Source organism: Xylocopa sonorina, chromosome 11, assembly GCF_050948175.1.
Source record: "Xylocopa sonorina isolate GNS202 chromosome 11, iyXylSono1_principal, whole genome shotgun sequence".
NCBI classification, from domain to species: domain Eukaryota; kingdom Metazoa; phylum Arthropoda; class Insecta; order Hymenoptera; family Apidae; genus Xylocopa; species Xylocopa sonorina.
In genome coordinates, this window is record NC_135203.1 from 11,595,743 (window position 1) to 11,619,210 (window position 23,468).

At 49.5% G+C, this 23,468-nt stretch overlaps 5 protein-coding genes across 5 annotated transcripts; 4 read left to right on the top strand and 1 right to left on the bottom strand.

Moving 5' to 3' along the window:
• Window positions 1–618: 618 nt before the first annotated feature.
• Window positions 619–2,442, top strand: LOC143429454 (molybdenum cofactor biosynthesis protein 1-like). The gene is made up of 7 exons (XM_076905156.1): window positions 619–786; window positions 863–980; window positions 1,039–1,206; window positions 1,290–1,516; window positions 1,590–1,814; window positions 1,901–2,135; window positions 2,283–2,442. The coding sequence occupies exons 1-7, from the start codon at window positions 697–699 to the stop codon at window positions 2,336–2,338; spliced, it is 1,119 nt and encodes a 372-aa protein (XP_076761271.1). The 5' UTR covers window positions 619–696; the 3' UTR covers window positions 2,339–2,442.
• On the top strand, window positions 2,438–3,228 carry LOC143428926 (cyclic pyranopterin monophosphate synthase-like; the record flags this gene model as incomplete). Its single annotated transcript, XM_076904204.1, has 1 exon — window positions 2,438–3,228. A coding segment is annotated over one exon (636 nt), but the record flags the coding sequence as incomplete, so codon positions are not given.
• Window positions 3,229–4,088: 860 nt separating this feature from the next.
• Window positions 4,089–6,692, top strand: LOC143429457 (immunoglobulin superfamily DCC subclass member 4). The gene is made up of 6 exons (XM_076905160.1): window positions 4,089–4,324; window positions 4,487–4,650; window positions 4,955–5,165; window positions 5,458–5,608; window positions 5,686–5,834; window positions 6,530–6,692. Exons 1-6 carry the CDS (start codon window positions 4,237–4,239, stop codon window positions 6,628–6,630), a joined length of 864 nt encoding a protein of 287 aa, XP_076761275.1. The 5' UTR covers window positions 4,089–4,236; the 3' UTR covers window positions 6,631–6,692.
• Window positions 6,693–9,105: 2,413 nt separating this feature from the next.
• LOC143428927 (dynein light chain Tctex-type 5) lies at window positions 9,106–10,020 on the top strand. The gene is made up of 4 exons (XM_076904205.1): window positions 9,106–9,198; window positions 9,260–9,343; window positions 9,420–9,616; window positions 9,855–10,020. Exons 1-4 carry the CDS (start codon window positions 9,106–9,108, stop codon window positions 10,018–10,020), a joined length of 540 nt encoding a protein of 179 aa, XP_076760320.1.
• Window positions 10,021–19,711: 9,691 nt separating this feature from the next.
• Theg (Testicular haploid expressed gene) lies at window positions 19,712–22,549 on the bottom strand. The gene is made up of 7 exons (XM_076904206.1): window positions 22,436–22,549; window positions 22,269–22,372; window positions 22,060–22,152; window positions 21,848–21,979; window positions 20,853–20,967; window positions 20,464–20,692; window positions 19,712–19,869 (listed from the first exon to the last, which is right to left on the bottom strand). Exons 1-7 carry the CDS (start codon window positions 22,547–22,549, stop codon window positions 19,712–19,714), a joined length of 945 nt encoding a protein of 314 aa, XP_076760321.1.
• Between the last annotated feature and the right edge of the window lie 919 nt (window positions 22,550–23,468).

The following is a 23,468-nucleotide window of genomic DNA, read 5'->3' on the forward strand; positions in this document are numbered from 1 at the left end:
CCACCAGTCGGTCGGTAATTCACTTCGCTGTCGATAACGCTGTGCGAGCAGTTTGAGCACTTTTTACAGAGATGGCGCCACGGTCGAAAGATAAATTTTTATATAATGAATTAATAGAGTTTTTCTCGTTAAAAGATTGGGATTAGTATTTAAATAACTAAACGATTAATTAGCCGTGATTAAAGTTTTCTTTGAATCCCTTAATTTTTCTAAATTAAACGATAATGCTCGTTCGCAGAGACAGTGAACGCAGTTAATTTCGTTTGACTATGCGGGCTTTTGCGCGCGTAATAGCGCTCTTGGTAGTTTACACTTATGCGCGGATACAATATAGGTAAGAATGTCCTTAAGTTTTATTTAGATAGTTGCGAATAATTACGTAATTGGTTGAAATGTCTAGGTAGTAGGGAAACTTCAATTTTATCGCTAAATTGATACAAATTATCGCGATGATACGGTTCCCGACGTTCAAGGCCTTCGCAGGTGGTTACACAGTTCTGGAGATAAATACGCGCGATTGGGACGTCTAATGCAGTTTCGATGTAACCGATAAAGATACAACGTGAACGTCATCCATCTTGAGGAAACTTGATTTCTATCATTCTTTTTACTTCGTATCTAGGTAGCTGGAAAAATTTCCTATTTGACGTTGAGGTTATGAACCGTTCAGCTGTGCGTTAATCACGTGTCATTTAAATGTTTCGAAAAATTAATACCGTGAAATCGATCTTCGGTGCCGCGTATTCGTCCACTGAGGCATCTGTTGCACCGAACGCCTCGTCCAGAGTAAGAGAGTCGTTCGTTTCCGTTGTTTCAAGTGATTCCTGTGCGCATCTCACGTTTTTACTCTGATCTGTCGCAGGTGCAGCAGTTTAGAGATCTGTTGAACAGCACGCGCGACGATGACTTGCTCACGGATTCGTTTGGAAGGCGTCATACGTACTTACGTATCTCGATTACCGAGCGTTGCAATCTCAGGTGTAAGTAATTAATTAACTAATGTTGCAATCATTTTCTAACGCGCTTCATTTATTTCAGGTCTGTACTGTATGCCAGCAGAAGGCGTTAAGCTGACAAAGAATGATGGTATTCTGAAAATAGAAGAAATACTTAAAATAGCTAATTTATTTGTAAATGAAGGTGTAACTAAGATACGCTTAACCGGTGGTGAACCAACAGTGAGAAGAGATATCGTGGATATTATCGGTTAATAATTCTATTGATACACGTAACGTTTAATAATATACTTATACGTAGTTTGTGATCATTAATAAGAATAATTATTGTAGCCGGATTGAAACAACTGCCTGGCTTAGAACAGGTAGCAATTACTACCAATGGGCTGACATTAACGCGTCAGTTACCATCCCTTCAGAGGGCTGGTTTGGATGCGATAAATATCTCTTTGGATACTTTAAAGGAGAATCGTTTCGAGCAGTTCACACGTAGGAAAGGATGGTCAAGAGTGATGGCGTCTATCGATCTGGCTATTCAACTAGGTTACAACCCAGTGAAGGTGAGGGGAGAATTGCATGAAATTTGCGGACTTAAATTAGTTCAATGTAATAACAGAAGGCAAACTGCTGTAGGTGAATTGTGTCGTAATGAAAGGTTTTAACGACGATGAGATAGTCGATTTCGTCGATTTGACGAGATCTCGTCCGATCGATGTACGCTTCATCGAGTATATGCCTTTCCAAGGGAACGAATGGAATGAGAATAAAATGATTTCCTTCAAGGCGATTAAAGAACTCATTAGAAACACGTATCCCGAACTACAGCGTCTCCCGAACAAGTACAACGATACATCCAAGGTGAGTAGCTTGGAAAATTATCTACAACTCGTTACCAAATGTACGTGCGTGTATCTTATTAAATGGAGAACTTTTAATTTCGATAGGCGTATCACGTGCCCGGATTCACAGGACAAATAGGATTTATCACATCGATGAGCGAACACTTTTGCGGTTCGTGTAATCGGCTGAGGATAACGGCGGATGGAAACTTAAAAGTATGTTTGTTCGAAGGGAAAGGGGAAGTATCTCTTCGCGACGCGTTACGTAGCGGTGCGTCCGACGATGTTCTGAAGGAGATGATCGGAGCGGCGGTGCGACGTAAAAAGAAGCAGCATGCAGGTATTAAGTCTTTCTATCTCTTCTTTTTTTATTTATAATCCAGATGATGGATGTAGAATCATGATGGATTATGCTGTCATCGTAAGAGCGTTAAGCTACACGCTTGAAGCGATAACGTTTATATGGCTTCGGCGATATGTGTTTCAGGAATGTTCAATCTAGCGCAGATGGAAAACAGGCCGATGATTCTGATCGGAGGTTAATCGATTGTTGACGAGTATCGTAAATTATACGTACAAACGTTATCGCTCGTTCCGCTTATCACCAAGTAATACCGCGATGGGGTACCATCGTGCGTTTAATTCTGTTCGTTTGTCTTTCCAGTTGAAGAGAAACACGCGAGTGGTAGGAACGTAGGAAGTTATAACGATTTACGATATTCTGTACCGATATCCCGTCAATGTTTAATGGTTAGCGCGGGACACTGGTTTAAAAGTGTCGCGAGCGTAAGAGCGTGTTCGTCGTTGTCGCATGTGGATCGAGACGGTAAAGCGAGCATGGTGGATGTAGGCTCGAAAGTCGAGAGTAAACGTGTCGCCATTGCGAGCGGAATTGTCCAAGTCGATTCGAATATAAGCAAACTGATAGCCGAGAATAATGTAAAGAAGGGCGACGTGCTGTCCGTGGCACAATTGGCCGGTATCATGGCGGCGAAATGCACGTCCGCCTTGATACCGCTATGCCATCCACTTCCGTTATCCTATGCAAACGTGTCTTTGCGATTGAACGAAGAATCGCGTCGCGTAGAGATTACAGCTGAAGTTAGATGCACCGGTAAAACTGGCGTGGAAATGGAAGCCCTAACGGCCGTGAGTATCGCGGCTCTAACAGTTTACGACATGTGCAAATATGCGGCTTCCCCAAAATCGTTGAAGATAACTGATATTCAGTTAGTTTCGAAAACCGGTGGCACAAAGGGCAATTTTTTCCGAGAATAGATCATCTATATCAATAGTGCATAATCTGACGTATGCATGCGTGCAAGATTTAGGGAATCGCGCGGCCTACTTTGCTCAATATTTTTATACGTTTATATTTTATTAGAAAGATAGTAGCTATTATGTAAGTATGCAAATTTTATCACGTTTTTTGTTGAACGACTTCAAGTTGATATATATATATTTACAAGAGTAGAAAATAAAAATGTTTGAACTATATTTTGTTATATAATGTATAATGTTTATGATAATCGAAACGAATTGTACGGTATTTCGTTTAATTCTCTCCCCTTTTAACATTTTTACGCGTACGTAGATATCGTAATCGTAATCCTTTTGTAATCGTATTTACCGTATGTACACACCTGTTTGTAATCGATAAATAATGAATTTCAATAAAATGATACATTTGTTTTCATAAGCGTCGTTGATAGTTTACGATAAAGAGCTTTGAAACGTATTTAATCTGGATAAGATCGGGTTTTATTGCATTAATTGGAGAGGAAAGGATGCATCGCGAGTAAGGATGGTAAGGGTGACCCGAATTGTCGGCGCAATCGCAAATATCGGGAGCATCGCGAGGCGCCACTGCACCCTGATTTCAGCTTTTTCGTTTCCTCGAGCAGGAGCAGCCTTTCAGTATTTGGAACGCTATCGAAGCGCGTTGTTCTCGAGGTCGTTCCATCGATGTACTCCCAATGACCGAGCGTACGGACAGCAGTCCGGTTCTTCTCTCTTCTGGTCTCTGTTACGCCGATTTATTTAAACGAAAACGTCGGATCTCGTTGAGATAAATTAATTCGCAAAACGTCGTCAAAGCGGGAAGTTTATTTCAAAATCGAAGATCATCCCATCGAATACGGACGCTCGTTGAAATACGATCTGCGAAACGTGTTCTCCGTTGCCTGCCTTTTCAATGATAGTTAATTTCAATTAAAAGACGCGTACAGTATAAAATCGCAAGTGTTATCTCGTGGCGAGATCGAAGTTCTTTTTTAAACTCTGTGGGTCTTCGTCGATCGTTTACGGAAAGCAAAATTGATCAGAGAGGGTGGCAACTAGGATGACCGGGGGATCTTGGATGGTTTTCAGAGGTTCGTCGGGATCTGAACGGAACAGAAGAGACAACGATTGAAGATGAAAGAAACTCGTGCATAAAAAAAATGGCACCGTTCCATGGCATGGCGTTTATACTGCTTGGAATCGGATACCTGTTACACGCGGAACCGCCTTCCGGTCACCGGAGTTTAGGTACAACCAATTTTATAGCGTACGATCTACAAACACGATCAATCGTAGAGTCTCAATTCTGTTTTCGTTTGAATTTCAATTCGTCGATGTAAATTACGCTTATCGATAACTCGACGAGAGTTAGACTGAACGTCGGGTAAAAGCGCGATGCCTGAATTTTAGCGGCGCAACGGCTCGACGAGGGAAGGCCCGATAAAGGAGAACGGCCGCAACGGGGGACGAAGAGGACGTATTTTTGTAAAGACTCGAAGCCCGAGAACGTGACCGCCGTTGTGGGCCAGACTGTTGTGCTCTTGTGTTGTGTTAAGAACTTGGGTAACAGAACAGTGAGTTTCACGTCTCTTTGAGTAATAGTGTTCCCCTTTGCACCCTTCGTAATTAGAACGTTAGAAAGTTCCGCGACGATAACGCGTCGATTGCCAGGAAAACAACGGTGTACCTCTACCGCCAGTTCCACGGTTATCCTTCTGGTCGTTAATTTTAATAAGCGACCGGGTCTCTTTTCCCGCATTTACCCCCCTGTTCCCTCGAGTTTCGAAAGTTCCAACGAACCGCTCGCCACCCCAAGCCCCCCAGGTTCCCAATTAGAATCGCGTCCCCGATTTCTCACGGTTACGGTGTCTGTCCCAGGTGTCCTGGATCCGAAAGAAGGACCTGCACATCTTGACGTCGATGTCGGTGACTTACACGAGCGACGCGAGGTTCACGATAGACCGTGACCCGGAGCAGGACGACTGGAATCTGCGAATAGATTACGCGCAGCCACGGGACGCCGGCATTTACGAATGCCAAGTTAACACGGAGCCCAAGATATATGGGGCGGTTACGTTGAAAGTTTTAGGTGAGTTTCCGTGTCCACTTTCGAGACCTCGGCCGGGCAGACGTTCACGTTTTCGTTTCCCGTCTCCGTCGAGCGGGACTCCTGCTCGAGGGACGCCTCGCGTAATCTCGAGCAGCTCGGGAACCAGCTTTTTCGTACGATCGCGTTCCAGTTTAACGTTGTAATCTCGTAACGCGAGGATCCACCCTCCTCGCGGCGGCTATGAATAAATTTCCCACGGTCATCCTCGGTCGAGTTTCGCCTGGGAAGTTTCGCGCGCTGGCTACGATTAATTAACGTTGCCGGGCGTCAGATGTGCAGGCGAAGATCACCGGCTCCGAGGAGATGTACGTGAAGAAAGGCAGCACGATCGGTTTGACCTGTGTCGTGGACGCGCAGGACATACCGCCGAGCAACGTGACTTGGTATCACGCAGGGGCGGTGATCGATTTCGACGGTCCGAGGTGCGTTCCCCGATTAGACGAACGAGAAGCGATCCGTAAGGATTTCTATAAAGATCGTGTCTCTTTATCCTTGACAGGGGCGGCGTTTTCCTGGAAACGGAGAAAGGTAAGAACGGGACCACCAGCAAGCTGCTGATTACGCGCGCTCAGTTCGAAGACAGCGGTAATTACACATGCGTCTCGAGCAAGGTCGCCCCGGCGAGCGTGATGGTTCACGTGTTGAACGGTGAGGATTAAAACACGCTCCGTAGAGTTTCGAATAGAGAGAGAATGCCTCTCCGGGAAACGAAAAAAGAGAAAAGAAGGAGAGGAACAAAACCCGCTTTATTCCATCAACCTCCTCGAGATCCCGTTCAAACGTCAAAGCGGTTTCGCGAGACGCTCTAAGAATACTCTTGCGAAATGCCCTTCTCGTAAGGTTTACCAGAGGAAATTTCGTCAGTGAGTACTCTCTCTCTCTCTCTCTCTCTCTCTCTCTTTCTTTTTCATTCTCCCTGTCTCGATCGCCTCGTTGCATGTCAAAGTTGGCCGCGAACCAGTGATGTACGCGTATACGTATTCGCACGCTCGCGTAGTTCTACCAGCGGCGAATGGAAAAAAGCTAGGGAACGACAAGTTAAATAAACGCGCGGAACGCCTTGGGCGAGGTTGTCGGTTGCGGTTATTATTATAATTCGCAAAACTCATTACAGTTTTCTCGTTAATCCGGGACGAACGGATCGGAGACGAGCGGGGAGCCGCTGGCCCGCGCGGCGAAAAACAGCCGCGAATTGAAATTAAACCGGGAGTTTCCCTCGTAACGCGAAATCGTCGAGTTCCGTTGGAAATTTCCCACCCCGTCCCGGCGTCCTGGTTCCGAGAGACAACACGGATCGTCGTGATAAATCGGGTCCCGGTGAGAGCGAAGATATCTCTTTCCAGGCGAGCATCCCGCGGCGATGCAGCACGGCGGCACCGGGAACATCAACAGGAGAGTGATTCTGTTCAGCCTGGTGCTCCTGGTGGACACGATATTCCGGTGAGCGAGCTCCTTCGTCGCCCCCACGACGGCTGCTCCCCGTGTCAAAGTGTGCCCCTGGCGGGCGTTCACCGGCTCCCCCGTTGAACGACGCACACGTCCAGGAGGAGGGACCCGGTCTGTGATTTACGAGCTTCGACGTTTAGCGCGCGAACTGAATTTTTTATCAATCAACAATTTCTATCACGGCGAGAGACGTACGACTCGTTACCAGACACTCCCAGAGACTGTAACACTCGCTGTAGAAATGAAATAAACGTTTCGCGATCTGTGTAGACGAATCTGATTAAAGGCAAGCGAAAAAGGGAACGAAAGAAGTGGCGATTTCTTAACAGACGGAATGATACATACGTCCGTTGGTAATTGATACCGGTTTATCTCGATTACTCGCCAGCCTCCTCTCACGGGTACCATTTATCGGCCCCTGTGTTTTATTTTCGCCCCACCCCCCTCTCACCGCCCTTTTTATCGATGGACGAAAATAGAGGCGAGCACGGGACGAGTACGGTTTTTAAGTTAATTTCCATGTAACGTTAACGTATCGACGAGGTACCGTGCGATTAACCGGATTATCGGTATTAAATCCGGGCCACGTTTTCCGATAATGGAAGAGGGAGGACAGTTCTGAAGTCCTGGGTATGCGTACGCCCAGGTAGCCACCGCACGTCCCAACGGGGACGTACAACTGCGAACGCTGCTGCCGGTCTCATTTTATGCAAATCGGCCAGAAGCATCTGTTAGCTGGCTGCCACGAAACGGAGACGAGGACACATCGCCGATGTAAATTCATGGTAAATCGGCCGATCCGTCCATCCGCCGATGCGCGCCTCTCTTCGACCGCGATGCTCGAAATTTCCGCTCTGAAATTGTCGCTACACCGAAGGACACTGGTCCTGTGTCATTCGCCATCGTTCGATCTTGGCGGCCGCGTTGCGATTTAAACGGGGCTCGAACAGTACTTTAGATGCGCTCGAGATGAGCACGAACGACTGACGAACTCGCTCGTTCATCCTTTCGGACTCTGAAAGCCATTTACGTTCGCGTGCAACGTCTCCGCAGGCATCTCTTCAGGTCTCGCAAGAACGCCCGTACAAAACGACAAAGGACACGCTTCGCGTTCTTTCTGCTCTACGTACAAAGGTGCAGAGAGGCTAGCCGTGCTATGCAGAGTACGGTCCAGTTCCTTCTACTTAATTTCACGATCGGAATTTCAACTGAAAAAGTATCCTCCCGTTACGTCCCCGTCGACGCGGAGACCAGGAGTCTCGAGGACGCGACCCCGTTTCGTTCGACGCCCCAAGTGTAACGCGAACTCCGAGTTTAACGAGATTCTGAACGTCGTTTGTTATCCGAAAGTTAAGTTCCCGGTAGATTTAGAACGGCACCTGTAAGGCCGCCAGACGACCAGACTTTTAGTGAATTTGTTACACGGGAGGAGATAGTCGCGCGACTCTACAGGTAAGTTTCTTCCTACGGGTATCTAACGACCCTCCGCGCTGCTGCTCGAAGTTAATGAGCTCGAACAAGGCGAACAAGGCGACCGTAATTTTCAGGGCGCGCCCTGCACTTTGTCCCGCCTCGTCGAGGGGATTACCAATCGATGAAAGTATCCGCGCGAATTGATAAAAGCCAGTCGCGAGCCATTCTTCGCCGTGTTCCTATCTTATCGTTCGATTCTTTTCCGCAGTTTCCATTGGCCGGAACGAGCGAGTTGAATTATGCGGGGGATGCATCGCGCACGCGAGCATATCGGGAAAAATCGCTCCGACTCTTACAACCCCGGCCAGACCCTATTCTTCCTCGCGAGAACCTCGCAATAAAGCCAGCTGGCATAAATCAGCTATGAATTTAAACCGATGGGGATCGCGCGTTGCATTCGAATAGGCGGGTTCGCTTTTTAAAGAGATAAAGGATATACTCGAGTGTACTTTCACGGTTGATAAAGACACATCGAGCAAGGGGTGGGTAGCGTAATTTTCAATTTAGAGCTCGGACAAGTTCCTCGATCGATTTCGCGTTCGAGATTCCTCGATCTTTCTCTCCCCCCTGTTCGTTAATCTCCGTCGACGGTGTTGTTGTTTCGGGGTAAGAAAGTTATCTCCGGTTAAAGTTCGGAGGGGAACGAAACGATCCGCTAAGTTTCTTCAGGACGATAGCGATAATGTAGATTACGCGAGCAGGCGAGCGAATTGGAACGACGACGCCGCGAAGAAATCGATCGCGTTTCCAGCTTGGATTCCAGGCTGGACGATGAATTGTTCATAGTCAACGCGATTTAAGAGCGAGGGTATACGTTTGTTCGATTGTTCTAGCGGCGGGAAATTGTATTTACGTGCCAAATGGCATGGATACCGTTGCTGGGCACGATACAACTTTTATCTCGTCTAATAGCCCAACTTCGTCTCGATGGACTCTCGTTTGTTTCATCGGTTCATCGCGAGGGTTTCAAGCGACGTGCTCTTCTCTATCTCCCAGGACCATGAATCATCATCATTCGCCAAGCAAACACGCTAACGAGCTCTCGCGACCCTCGAAATTTCGCCAGAGCATGAGACAAGTCCAATTTAACGGGGTGAATACCAACGGATAAAATCGGATCGCGCGACAGATCGAAAGCGTCGTTATCGTTTCAGAGCAAGAAACGGCTGCTGTCGAAGATATCGGCTGTTAGTTCCGGTAGCCGCATCTTCTTTCACAAACGCGGCGACAGATTGAAGGTACACGCGCTGTTGTGACGGTGTTTTAAAACTTTCGATTCGGATTAATCGGGACCGTGGCTCGGGACACGCGCAGATTCCCAAGTACCAGAACACCTATCGACTCGAATCATTTCACCCGTTCGACGTCGAGGTGGTCGATAAAATGGTGAAGGACACGATGGTAGCCAAACTATCTCCTGTGACGACGTATCATCCGAATCAAATGGCGAAGTTGTGCTTCGAGATTGGATCCGACTTGCAAAAGGCGCTCTGCAAAAAGGATTACGACAGGTAGTAACGCTCGACGCGTCCACGTTTTGCGCTATAAACGGGGAAACGTCCGCGACGCCAACGACTCTCGAACTGGAGCTCGCTCTCGTAAATTCTGCCCCGTTACGCTAGCTTCCTGTCCGCTCTTTGATATTTCGAATCGAATACTATGAAACGGGGGGTCGACGGGCGGGAGAGTCGATGGCGGAGTGGACCTGTTCCCAGTTAACCGGACTTGGTTCGTTCTTCTTGTTACAAGGTACAAATTAGTGGTGCAGGTGACTATAGTCCAACGGTTCGATCAGAGCATCCACGCGGGCGTGCAGTGCCTTTGGGACGTGGAGCGGGACAATTGTTCGTACTATGTTTTCGAGAACAACCACATCTACGCGTGGTGTTGCGTGTTCGGCATGTATTACGAGTGAAATTCACGAACGCCCCCGGTCAAAATCGCATTTCCCCTGTTATTCGTTCCAATTCTAAACTAATTCGCGCCCCCCCTCTTCCCTTCTTTTTTCCCGCGGCACCACATCGCACGCTCGATATCGCGCGATACAGTCGCGTAATGATGGAAATATATGGCGACGTGTACGAGAAATCGGCCGCGAACCAGAGCGGCCAGTGAAATTTATCGGGTTTTTTTTTCGCGATCCCGCGTCTAACCGAACGAATGCCTTTTTTTTTGTTTTACACGGTTGAATAAAAAATTATCGCGACGGTCAGTGCGAGAACGAGCGCCGTGAAATAATTCCGAAAGTTGTACACCCGATGGAAAAATATAGTCGGATCGAACGGGGAAAGTTTCGATCGATTATGAAGTAACCAACACGGTATTAATATTTATTAGTTTCGTAACTTGGCCCTTTTATCTCCCCCTTCTCTCTATCAGGGCCTGGCTGGTGTACCGTCCCTGTTCGGTTTTCCGCCATGATTTATCGAAAAACTTTTCGTCGGCTCGTCTACTCCTCGTTGGAATAATAGCCGGCGATTTAAAAGTTTCAGAAACACGCTCGACATTTTTATAGATATTCACGGACTTATTGGAACATCGCGTTCGACCGATTCCAGTCGGTTCGACGTTCGACCAAGAAATAGAATCAGTCTTTGCCCTGGCAACGCTGGTGATTTCGAGGACCGTAGATTTCTCGATACCGCGATCGAGAAGAAATACAGGCCGCGATGTCCCTTAATGACCCGACTGGAAATTACGCTGGAAAACGTGTGGAGCGTTGCTCGTTAAATTAATGGCGCAATTTTAGCTGCGTACACCGTGACACAACGCGAACGCATTCATCGCGAGAGGCGCGAACGATCGAAACAACTATCCGAGGTTCGTTCAGCTTCTACCATCTCCTCTTCAGTCGATCCGATTAATCGAGCGAGCCACGAAGTTTGATCGACATCGATTCTTTCTTCTCTCGACGAAGTCCGTTATGGCGAACGGTTTTGCCCCGCACGCAGTTCCCTTCTGGCTGCTACGGTGGCCACGATTTATACGGTCGCGTCTAGCCTGGTTTAAATTGCTTCTCCTACCGATGTCGTTTTGCGAAAGGAAGGAGAACGGAGCAGAAGGGGAAGAGGGAAAAAAAGAAAAGGGAAGATTGATTTGCGACGCGGTTCGTTCCATTTACCGTGGACCAGCCGTCATCCGTGTCCCGGTACCGAAAACTTGGAACGGTACCACCTGGTCTGCGACGAACAAAACGCAATAGCTGGTCGTGTGTTTCGACGCGTGGAGGATCAGTCGAACGGACAAGAATTTACTACTCGTCTAGCTTTTCGACAAGAAGACTTGATCGACGTCAGGCAGCGGGGAGACAATCTATCAGCAACCGGTGCTGGGTCTGTTACGTGGCACGGACGTAAAATCAATGCCGATCCTCATTTCCATGTAAATTATCCGCGACACAGGTCGCCGTCGAAAGCTGGAAACCGGGTTGGCGTTTGTATTTTTCCCCCTTTTTTTTAACCCCACCGCGGGAAACTTTCATTTCTCGTAATCGGATCCGTCCGCATCGAGACTTGGACGAGAACGTAATCAGACTTTGCCGGTTGAAAAACAAAATAGGCTCGAGCGGAGTTTCGAATTGCGACGGACTTTAAGGATGAACTTTAGGAGAGAGAGAACGGAGGGCTACGAACGGACCTGGCCAGCTTACAGTTCCAATGGATTAACGACCGCTTCCCAGCGATCGATTCAACGGAATCGAATCATCGGTTATGCGTTCGGTTGCGAACTGGAGTAAGTACGGACGCGGTTGTCATCGATTTAGAATCGCGTTACCATCGCCTCGGGACGGATCCCTGCTCGACGTTTGGTTGTAATCTAGTTTCGATTCACGGCGATCCGCGCTAAGGAGACGACGATTCGATCGTGGCCCCGGTGATTACACGTCAGTTTCGATGTCTGCAAAATATAATTATTCGTTTCGAAAGTTCGATTCGAACGGCGTCGTTATCACCGCGGAGATAAATTAACGACGGAAATAATGATGTAGGTGTGACCGAGTGCGAGGGTGGATACAAACATGGTCGTTATTTCCCGCGGAACTCGAACTCCAACCCCGTCCTAATTACCGCGATCATTTATAGGAGGAATACGTATCTTCAGTGATTCGATGCGAATCGCCAGGTCCAGGAGTAACGTCGAGCCTCGCCGCTGAGCTTCTGTTCTGCATCGATTTAAAAACGCGAACTTGTTTCCCGGAGAGACAGTCGAAGGGGGGTGGGAAAGCTCCGCAGAGACGGATAGTTCCCGTCTGCGTAGATGGGAACTATCAAACAAGATATCTGCAACGAATGGATTCGGTTCTCGACAAATAAGACGCGTTTCTGGACGATCGTTCACTATTATGACGGGATGGTCCGTCGCGTTGCACCCCCTCGAGCCCCGCGTTCGCCAGCGAAACGCGATTTATCATTGTCAGATTAGAAACTGCGCGACAGCGTTGTCTTTTTGTCGGCGTTTTATTTCGTCGCTGGTCCCGTCCTGGCTCGGACGAACGGGATCCCGAAATTGGGGAATTTCATTCGCGCAACCCCGTCCCAACCCCCTTGTCTCTGCACTAACGATGTTGCGAGCGAAATTCGAGCGCACGAAGGGTTCGATGTATCCCTGGCCGCGGTAAATATTGAAACGGACCATATCCTTCCTATCCTGCACCTCGTTGCACAATATTGCAACGATTGGGTGCCGCTCCATTTTTCTCTCGTGTTTTCCTTTTTTGCTCCTCGCTGCAACGTTTCTTCCCGTCACCGCGCGAAGCGGGAAGTTGCGGAGCGGTTGGTAAGACGACGGGATAAAAGCGCAGCGGACACGGGGCGAATCGAATCGCGGAAAGGTAGCTCTAATGAAATTTGAGGCTCGCTCCGGAGGTTTCGTCGCGGCTGTCCCTGTTAATTGGGAAAAATAGGTTCACGAGATGTGTCGCGGGCAATCGGCGACGCGCGAGGACAAATACTGATATATAGCGGCGCCCCATCCACTTTCAATTTGTCCTGCACGAAACGCCGTCGTTTATCTTTATTTCCCTTAAGCTAAGCCTCTCTCCAACTTAGCCGTTATCGGGCACGGCACGCGAGCTCGGTTTCCTCGGCGAGGCTACGCCTCCCTTTCCGCGCGGGCAGATTCAATTTCAACAACGATCCGCACCCTGCCGTATCTCGCGCAGATTAAAAAACATATTGTACAGAGTTAATGGAAATGCCGGAGATTGATATAGCGCCGACTACGATGCGACGATATCAAGTTGGCCCGTTTCGCGTTTCACGCATTTTCTTTCAACGACCTACCCCCCGCCGTTGTGCACTCCGCTCTCCCCTTTGAGCGTTTCGACGAACTCCGATTCGCGAAAAGATAACCGCGTACCTGCACACGTCGATAGATACGACGGATTTCAGCAGATTTCGCAGTTGTCAACGTGGAAAGTTTCACCGGGAAAACCCTATCGCTTTTCTCCCTCGACTCCGTTCTCTCCACCTCGCGCACGAATCGCGGCCCTGTTATATTCGCGGTAACGATCAATTAAAAGCGTTTTAGGGGCGCGCCTTTCGGATCGCTTTATTATCCGATCTCTGTGAAACGGGTATAGTCGGTCTCACCCGTGGCGCGGCGACGACGTAAAGGGATCGAACCGGAGCATTATCCCCCCAGTTATTTCGCGCGTTTTATAGATCGCGGAGGAACCTTTCGCCGTTGTTGCTGCCCGAGGTTTATTGACCGTTTAATTTCGCGTATCGACGGTTGCTTTCAGATTCATCGAGAATTATGAGCTCCCGTTTTACGTCGAGCCAAGAATTCGCCGAACGCCCACTGTCGCCCACTGTCGCCCATTATTCGACCGTCCTCCCATCCCTTCTCTTTTCAACGTTGCATTCGCGGCAATCGCGTCACAGCTTTGCACCCTTCTGAGATATCGCCGCGGGAATTCTACCCGAAATTGCCGTCCCTGAAGGCGTAACAATTTAATATAGGCTTGCCAGAGACGTAGCCGCTTCAATTTTCGAGTGGCGGTCCCGTGAATTTCCACCCTCAGAGTTTACCCTGTCCGCCACCCCAACAAGGTTCTTTCGACCTTTCTTCATTTCCAAATCTCCTCTGCGCGCGTTTTAACGACCAGTCGAAACGTTCGACGGCCCGTTCAGCGGTTTTGCTCGACCGACGATGTAACCGAAATTCTACGGGAACGATGGTCGGTTCGATTTTGCGGCCGGGCATCGGGAAATATTAAACATACGCGCCGGCTACGTTTATATTATTAAACGGCAGTTTCGGCTGACGTTCGCTGCCTATTTGCCGTTTCGGAACTAGTTGCTCGGTTCTAACCGAGATTTTGCGGTTGAAACACGGCTGGTAATTGGTCCGCCAGAGGGTCGCGTCCGTCAACGATTGCGTTTCGACGCCTGCAGGTTATCAGGTGTAATCGCGGCGTCGGTACGCCGGAAAATTACATCTCGGCTCGGTGCTATTTTTTTTTTCCCCCGTTCGATGACAGAAAATTGCGTCGATAATTGACGCCAGACTCGTCTGCTCGTTGACATTTCTACAGATGCCGTTAATTGATTTCCGACTCATTTCTCGCGTTTAGGAGCCACGCGCGAGCCGGTTCGATTCCACCCCGACGATGGGATAAAATTACAGCCGAAACTGGGTCATTTAATTAAAAAATATTCGTGGAATATATTACATCTCGTTGCGTCGAGAATAAATAGTGTAATTGGCTGCGCCACGCACAATGTTGCCTCGCGTAGAACACGTACGCATCCCCGTGAACGTCCTCGGGATGGAATAAAGAGGTAACGAGTAAAAATGTGAACTGTATCCTCGCTGTTTTTAATCCGGCTCGAAGGCGAAAGCTTCTTTACTACGTTCCCGTGTTCTTATTCGCGAAACACAAATGTTGCGACGTGTACGAGAAGAATTAGGGAGGAGGAAGATTATGGTGCGAGCAGGAGGAGGGGGAAAAGTAGTTTGCTTTAGAGAAGGGATGGTATAAGTGGAGTTTTAGAAAAAAAGAGAGGGCGAACATTTCCCGATGGCAACAGTTCCGCGTGACGTTGGGGTCGTAAGTTGACAAGGAAATGACGGTGGAGTAAGGCGGAAGGGGGGGAAAAGTAAGGGCGGATCGCATAATCGCGTTGAGGAGTATCAGAGGAATAAAAAACGGGACCGCCTCGGATAGCTAATTTGCCAGATACTTGGCTGCTGGATACAGCCGTGGCAAACGGCTACGTAATAAAGAAAACGTTACACGTAAGACGTGCACGTGACAGCAAAGGTAGAACGCGAGCGAAGCAGCCTTCTTCGCGGATGGCTGAATGGAACGGCGAAACGGGCCCGATACGGAAAAGAAATTCATCAGACGCAAGAAATTGCGTCTCCTCTTTACGCGAACCATCGCGTTAAGGTCTTCCTCGATCAAGCGCTTCGCTTTTGACCTAAGCGCGCAAGAAACCTCTACGTTTTACCATCAACCACCACCACCACCAAGCCACCATCGACCAAAAGGCATCGCTTTATTTTCTCGTTATAACCGGGTATCGCATCGACGAGTTCGATTTACTCGCACGATGCAACTCGATTAATTGTAATTAAAACAAGGCACGAAGTTAATCGTTTCGTTAATTCCCAACGATCGACGAGCGTACCACGGGAAGTCATCGAGAACCACCGCCTCGCCATTTTTCGCCGCGTCCCGATTACAGAATTATCGATTTTCCACGAGCATTCTCCGTCGAGGCGCAATTAATCGAGCCCTCGATACTTTATATTAAACAGACGGGAAAGTATAAAAGTCATCAGCTGTTCCACGGTCTTATCGCGCGTAGCCGGAGGCTGCTCTTGACGGTGCTCTGCCAATCGATTACACGGATCTCGATTATATTTAATATCGCTCGTCCAGTCTTATGTCTTTCTCGCGAAAGGAACTCGAGTGAATTTTACGAAATCGGAGGATTCTCTTCCTTGCGCGTTCGCGCGATTTAATAGCATCGTTCGTCCGAACCGATGTTTGCCCAGGCAAAAGAAACGATAGCGTTTCGATCGATGGATTGATGAATAGCGGAGAACTAATTGGATTTCCATGTTGGTAGAGCAGTTCTGGCTTTCGCGTAACCGCGAAATAGAGGGGGAAAAAAATTAAAACTGATATTTTTTAGGCGAAAGTACACAGGAACGTAGCGCGGGACGAACCGTACATTCCGTTTCCACGTCAACTCCCATTTCACCGATTGCTTCTTTTCATTTTAATCGCGCTGAGAACGCAAACACGTCCGAGGGAATCGCATTAGTTACGGACGTGATTAAAGAAGTTTGCTCGACACGACGTTCGAGCTCTCCTCCTCGGCATCGATCGACCGATCTGTTGCGCCACTCGAACAAATGATCCGCGGGGAATAACAAACTTCGCTCTCGGGGATTCGAGAACGGCTCGTAAAAATATTCTTGCCCGTGATCTACGTCGCCGTGAGGTAACGCCACTTCTGTCGGGAATGCATGTTCATCCGACAATAAAGTACCGCCGTATACATCAGTTTTTTTACGGCGGCGGATCGAGTAACTTTCGGTAATTTACTTCCGCGCCAGTTGTAGAAAGGATTTCGGGACCTTACGAGTGGTAACCCGGGGCAAGTTTTCTCCTTTGTTACAGTTATGTTCGCAGTCATCGTAGCAACGTCGTACGGTGGTGCACAGCCAGGTTCGTACGCTCTATGGTCGCCATTAGTCGGCGAAGTCCGTTTCCGGAGGGACGTTAATCTTCGATCGATGGATTTCGCGCGACGAACGAAGGTCAACGATCGTCCGGTTTCTCCGGGACGGGGGCGACGACGCTTCGAGCGGGCCATACATAATGCAGGAAGGAAGTTTGGAAATTTACGGGAGGTAGCGTGTCGCGCGTCATCGGGCGGTGAGATCTCGTAAAGCCAGCTTTTCCACGGGACCCGTGGATTGACCCGGAATAGCCGCAGGTCTGAACAATGATCGTAGGTGGCCGCAGGATCCCGTTGATCTCCAAGGACCGGCCTTTACGGCAAGACCGGCCGGTGGAGCGGGGACGTTTTCCAATATCCAATAAAGCCGAACCTCGACCTTACTCGGCGAATGTTTCGCTTGGACACGATTTAAAACGGCGTACCTCGCAGAATCGTGGCCGCTGTAAATAGCTGGCTAGTAGTAGGATGACGTACAATTCGCATCGGATGATCGCGTGAATGGATAACCCGTGTGTTTCGGACAAGCGTAATCAAGAGCTTTGAGAATTGATTAAAGCATCGAACGACGCGGGGGACGATATTAATCCTGGCTCTTCGTTCGAAAGCAGAGAGCACGGAACGCTCCTTACTCGTTTAACGTTCGGTTAATAACTGTTTTCAATGTCATACGTTCGCCTATCTGCGACTATTCGTTCATTTCCAGCCAGAAACGCTTTAATTTCCCTGACGTCAAGCTGAAATTCTGCTGCGTTATACAACGAGAGATAGAGCGAGGGAGGACGAGGCCCTGACTGGTCCGCTCTGACAGCCGGACAGAAGAGTGTCCGAACGTGGACGGAATCGTAAGAGGATTCCACTCGTCCTCGACCCTTTACATTTACATTCCATTCGTCACGTAGCAGCGGCCGTGTTTGGAAAGGGTTTCTCGACCCACTGTCGCAACTACCTCTTCAATTACAGCTACGCTAACAGTCGCTCTTTCCTTTTTTTCCACCCCCCGCGAGTTCGCGCTGCGAGCGTTGATCCCCGCCTCGCGACCCCCGCCATTATTACGGCCAAGTTTCGTCCACGGTTAGGAAAACGCGATCCCGATGGATCTCTTGTTTCGCGATTTTACCCGCGTTTCACTCGGCTAACGTCGACACGATCCGAGTCGTCGCGAACGTTTCGAGACTCGACGACGCGAATACTTTTTCTCGGAGCATTTCCTCCAGCAGCGAACGGGGGTAGCAGGCCAGGATCGTCGCGATATTGCGGTGAATCTATAATGCCTTTCTGGGGGAAATGTATCGGGAATACGTTACGGTCATGTTTTCGATCCAGTCGAATGCAGTCAACGAGATCCAGGATACGCCTTACGATGTTTCTCTCTTATCGGTATCCTCCTCGCGGCTTCCAATATACACGCGCGTCCGATCGCCCCTGAGAAATTTGTTTTTAATTTTTTATCCGACGGAACGATGGCAACACGCGGCGCGATTCTCTTCCCCTGGCTTCAATTTGCATCACGTTCCAGCGCGTGATTCCATCTTGAGATCTCGCTCGCTGGCAAACAACCCGGGTAATAATAAAACACGGGGACGAGAATTACGTAAGTGGCGAACGGACGAAGGTACGGAATATTCCGTGTTTGAATGGCGGTTTGTTAGGCTTCCGTTAGGTTCCGCTTTGATCTGAATCGTTCGGAGCGTCGATCGAGCGGCGAGGAGAACGAGCCCAGAAGTGGAAACAATCTCGAGTCTGGTTGCTCTTTTCTCCGGGCGAATTGCAGTCGCGCGAAACCGAGTAATATATATTGAGACACGTTACGAGCGTACGCGCGAATAATTTTAATTGAAATTGAGAATAACATCGACGCGAGGAAGGAAGCGAGACGGTGCTCGCGCGGAGCTCGTAGAAATTTGCCTGGCGGAGGAGGGAACGGTTGAAAACCGTGGACGGGGGGAGCAAAAGGAAGCGAGAACTGGACCTCTATTTAGAAAATCGGTCCAGCGAGTGGAAACGATCGGTGGCATGCTCGACGAGGGAAAACCCCATGCGTTCCAACTCTTTTCTATCGAATTTCTATCGAGCGGTAGACGTCCGCTCGTACGGAATACGTGACACGTATCGAACATCGTTGCACTCGAGGATGCACCGCGGTGCATCGATCCGGTGTAAACAGACCGGCTGTCGTTATAGAATCGCTGTGGAATCGCCTTCGTGTTCTTTCGCCTCTGGCTACCGTCTTTCGCTATCGACAAAATTAAACAGGCAGTGCGTAAGCTTTCGCATTCGAATGTTGCCAACGCGCAGCGTCACCGCCTGTGTAACTTGGTAATCACGATATTTGGACTTCTCATGTGAATTCGCTGCGTCTGAAACCGTATTAACTAGTTCGCGAAGCACGACTAGTTACTCGAGAATTAAGTGATCCGTGGCAGACAGATGGGCGTCGCCCACGGAATTCCCGTAACAGTGCCATTATAACGGTTCCAGGCGTTCCACGCCGGCGAAACAGTCAAGCACATATTAATTCGCCGGCGCACGCTGGAACTTTGACTTCGCGATGGCAATCAGTGCCTGAGATTGGCGACGCAGCCTCAACTCGATGGGATAACGAGTTCGCCGCGAATCGTTGCGGCGAACTCTGCCGTTCTCCCTTGGCGAGAGCCCACCCCGCACCAAGGAACCCCTTGTTCCCTCGAACGGTAATAATCCCCGATGCTAATTTAGACTTCTTTCGCAGCTGTCGTCGCCTAGGCGCGGCTACGACGTTCCTTGCTAGGAAATTACGCGAACGATGGAAAGTGTTCGCAAGCGTTTTATGTTCGGCACAGGGGACGCGACGTATCTTAACGTCTCGCGTGTACAGGACGAGTTAAAAGTAAGGGACGGGACGAAGGACGCGCACGATCGTGTAACTTATCTTCTCGTCTTGGGTCTGGCCAAAAGTTTCAACCGCTTCGAGCACTTGGCCTTCAACGCTTGCGGGGAGACCGTGAACGCGCCCTCGCGGAGGTCCGTCTCCATCCCTGCGGGCCGTTCGATCGGCTTCGCCAGGACTATCAGCCTAGGAGAAGCTGCGAAATTAAAAGACCATGCATCCTGTCCTCGCTACGCCCGGGGCATTAGCCCGCACTTAAGGCGGACAAATGGCTCGAGAGAGAATTAATTCACCGACGACGACGCCGCGGAGCGCGGCAGTAGAAAAACGGCCGTTTAGTCGGACGCTCTTCGCGGTAATTGACTAACGCGAAGAGGTGGCTTCGCGAACTTATCCCGCGGAGGCACGGTTCCCTGCTAACGAGGAAATATCCGCGGAAATTTACATTCCACGGAATGCTCCCCTTGTCCGGAACCGTTGCGATTTGTTCAGCGAAACAGTGTGTACCTACTCGGGTGTTTAATCGCGGGAAACATCGTTTCGAACGCTGCCTGCGTTTTCGTTCGACGGCTCGCGAAACGCGTTTCCGTTCGCACGGAACAGAACTCGTCGATCCTCGATCGATTATATCGCGCGCACCCATGCATTTTCCGTGGCAACTTCCTTCGAGTAAACTTGGACGCGAGAATACGGGCTAGCGTCGCGGGACGGCTCTGCTGAGTGGCAAGTTGGACGCAACGAAGATCCGAAAGAAGGAAGTGAGTGGTAGCAGGAAACGATACGGGCGTACCTATGGCCTGCAACGCGGCTGGTGAAACCTTGCCTAGAATTCGCGGCGAAGGGATCTCCGGTAGCGTCTTTGGATACGCGATCTTTCGTATGCGCTTGCTGGCTCTGTATTTCAGGGCGGTTTCCGGTACCATGAACGGATCTCTAGCTTCAGGCAGCTCTCTGGCCACGGGCGTCGCCAAGTCCTCGATCCTCCGCATGTTGACGGGCCTCCATTTTTTTCTTCTGCCCTGCAATTTACCCTCGTCGTGTATCGATCTCCGTTTTCGAAACGAATCCTCTCGCCCGTCTCTCTATCAGCCTAGGCTAGCGCTTTGCGTCAAAGACTTGGCGTGCATCGATCGTAAAGTATCGCGAACGTCTTGGGACGAAGCTAAAGCGAGTACGTACGGGGAGTCTGGGTCTGGGCGGCACTTTTGGCGCGGCCAGCTTTTCCAGTACGTCCATATGGTAATCCCACTCGTCTGGCTTGATCGCTCGACGCAGTTTCGCCATTATCTTCAGCCTGCAACGAAATTGCATAATCGGAATAATTCCTCTTGGTGTAATCGTATCATCGGAACGGACAGTTTCCGATCGATACCAGAAATAACGCGAATGCGAAAGGGTGGGCGCACGCGGAGGAGATGCGATGGCAGAACGAGGGGGGTAGGAGAGGCTGGTAGCACGCGCCGCTACTTGTTTGCCGAATTTCGAGACACCCTTGGGCACTATTAATAATTGCATCTAGGATACTCGTGTCTGTTAACTGTTCGCGAGTTGCACGCGAAGTTTAATGGCAACGTTGGCCAGCCGCGAAAGTCTGCGCGGAAAGTGGAAAGCCAATATCTGGTTTCTCATTAAATCGCGCGAGATTCCGGGAAAAAAAAAGAAAAAGAAAAAAAGATTAACTCGCGCGCGCCTCGAGGACGAATTTCCAGCGTCCAATCAACGATACGGAATCACACGGGGATTTTTCCGTTTTACCGCCTCGAGTCCCAAACGGGTCGAAACCGGTTGATCAAAGCATCGGGTAACTCGAAAGTCTCTAATTACGTCCGCGAGAGGTTGCTTTTAGACGGTGAGACGAGAGTACACGGTCGACTAGAAACGCCGTGACTAGAAACAAATAAGAGTCCGACGGAAGAGGGTGGAAGGGTATATAGTGTCCGGCCGATATCCAAATCCGACTTTAGGAGATCGCATTTACGAGAGCGCGAAACGTTCGGAGGACAATCCGATTATGTTCGTTCCCTGTGACTGGTTCTCCCGATTCTATTCACAAGATCGATCCCTCTTTCGGTCGCCACCTCGGCAAAATGAGAGAGAGAGAGAGAGAGAGGTGCTACCTCCTCCTGATGAGTCAAAATACAGTTAACGAGCGGACAAAACTCTTTACCACTCACTTTTTCTTCTTCTCTCGTTGCAACCTGGCGTTGCAGAAGAATCGATATCTTCGGTAGCGCGAGTTCTGCACCTTCCACAATGTCTCGGCCATGTTGCCGCTAGGGTGGAGCTTCATGTTCGCCAACAGCAATCTGATCGAGGAACGAACAATTCGTTAGTTCTCTTCGACGCCTCTCTCCGTCTTGGATTTATCTTGTCGTGGAAAGATCACCTCTTTTTCGGAAGTGCCAGGTCACTGACGCGTTTGCTGATTTTAGCCGCGAGCGTTTTCGGGTGGATCCGCGTATACAGCGGTGGTTCTTTTCTACGAACGAACGCAAAGACAATCAGTTTCGCGACCGATACGTACAACGACGTTACGGGCGGTAATTAGCTTATATATTTGTGTACGATATCGCGCGAACGCGTAACTGCTCTCACGTTGCATCGTATTTCTTGACCACGTGCTTTGGCCGCGCCATCGCTTTGATTCTCCTCGATGCCCGTGCTTTCAACGCTGCTCGACGAGTGGTGAAAGCATCCGCCTATGTGGCAAGACAAATCGCGAAATACGAAATGTCCAGTGAAAAAGGCGAGCCGATATTTACCCATGCGTGCACGTTCCGCCTTTGTATCCTCCTCCAGTTCGGCCGCGCGAGCAGAGAGATGTGCTGTTTGCGGGACAAATGGTCCATAGCGTATTTGATCCTGTCGGTCAGCATGTTTGCGAATTCCCAACGATTTTCGCTGCTTCGTGCCGGGGCTCGCTACCAATTTCCTCAGTCGGGAGCGCGCGCCGCGGCCTCTGATTCTGACTTTCTTTCCGGTTAGCTAGTTCGAATCCTCGCGCGTCAACCTTTATTTATTCGACGCTCGAGTTCCAGCCAGGTTGTTTAATTAAATTCACGTTTAATTAATCCAACGATACCCGCGATCTGCGCCTGTATATAAATTCCAGGTATATATATATACCGCGTTTAAAAAACGAAGACGAAGCGACCGTGGAGACGCCCGATGAAATTAGGCCACCAGCGTAATTTACCGCCGCGAAACTTTCTAACCCTTAATTTGGACGCGACGAATTCGACTGCGGGATACACGCTCGAAGTCCGCGAAACAAAAGAGAGGCGAGGAGTATCGAATTTGGCCGCGTTTCTATCGATCAATCGCTAACGAGTCGAGTTCGCGATGAAATCGAACAACGTACGTGGATGCGGTACGGGAAATCATCCCCTCGAAAGGTGGGCCGCGCGATATAACCGCGTATCGAGCTGCACGGTTTGCTGGAAATTGTTATTAACACACCGGTCCTTTTGCGGATCTGTTCTTTGTCCCGTTTGAATTTCGGGAGAGCGCTCGCTGAAACGAGGACGTTGTTTCGAGCCGATGCGAACTGGCTCGCAACGACTCGCGAACTTCGCACGCCGGAAAGAAAAACGCGGCCGCGGTTTCTGCGGAGGGTGTACCGTTTTCACGGGAGAATAACCGGCCGTGCGATATTATTTCGAGCGATCCACGAAAATGTGGAACACAACCGAGGGACAGAGAGAGAGAGAGCGTAGGGGATTTTCAATTAATAATACCGACACACCGAATAAACACGGCATTCCCTCGACGCGAGAACGTCCCCTATTATTCGAT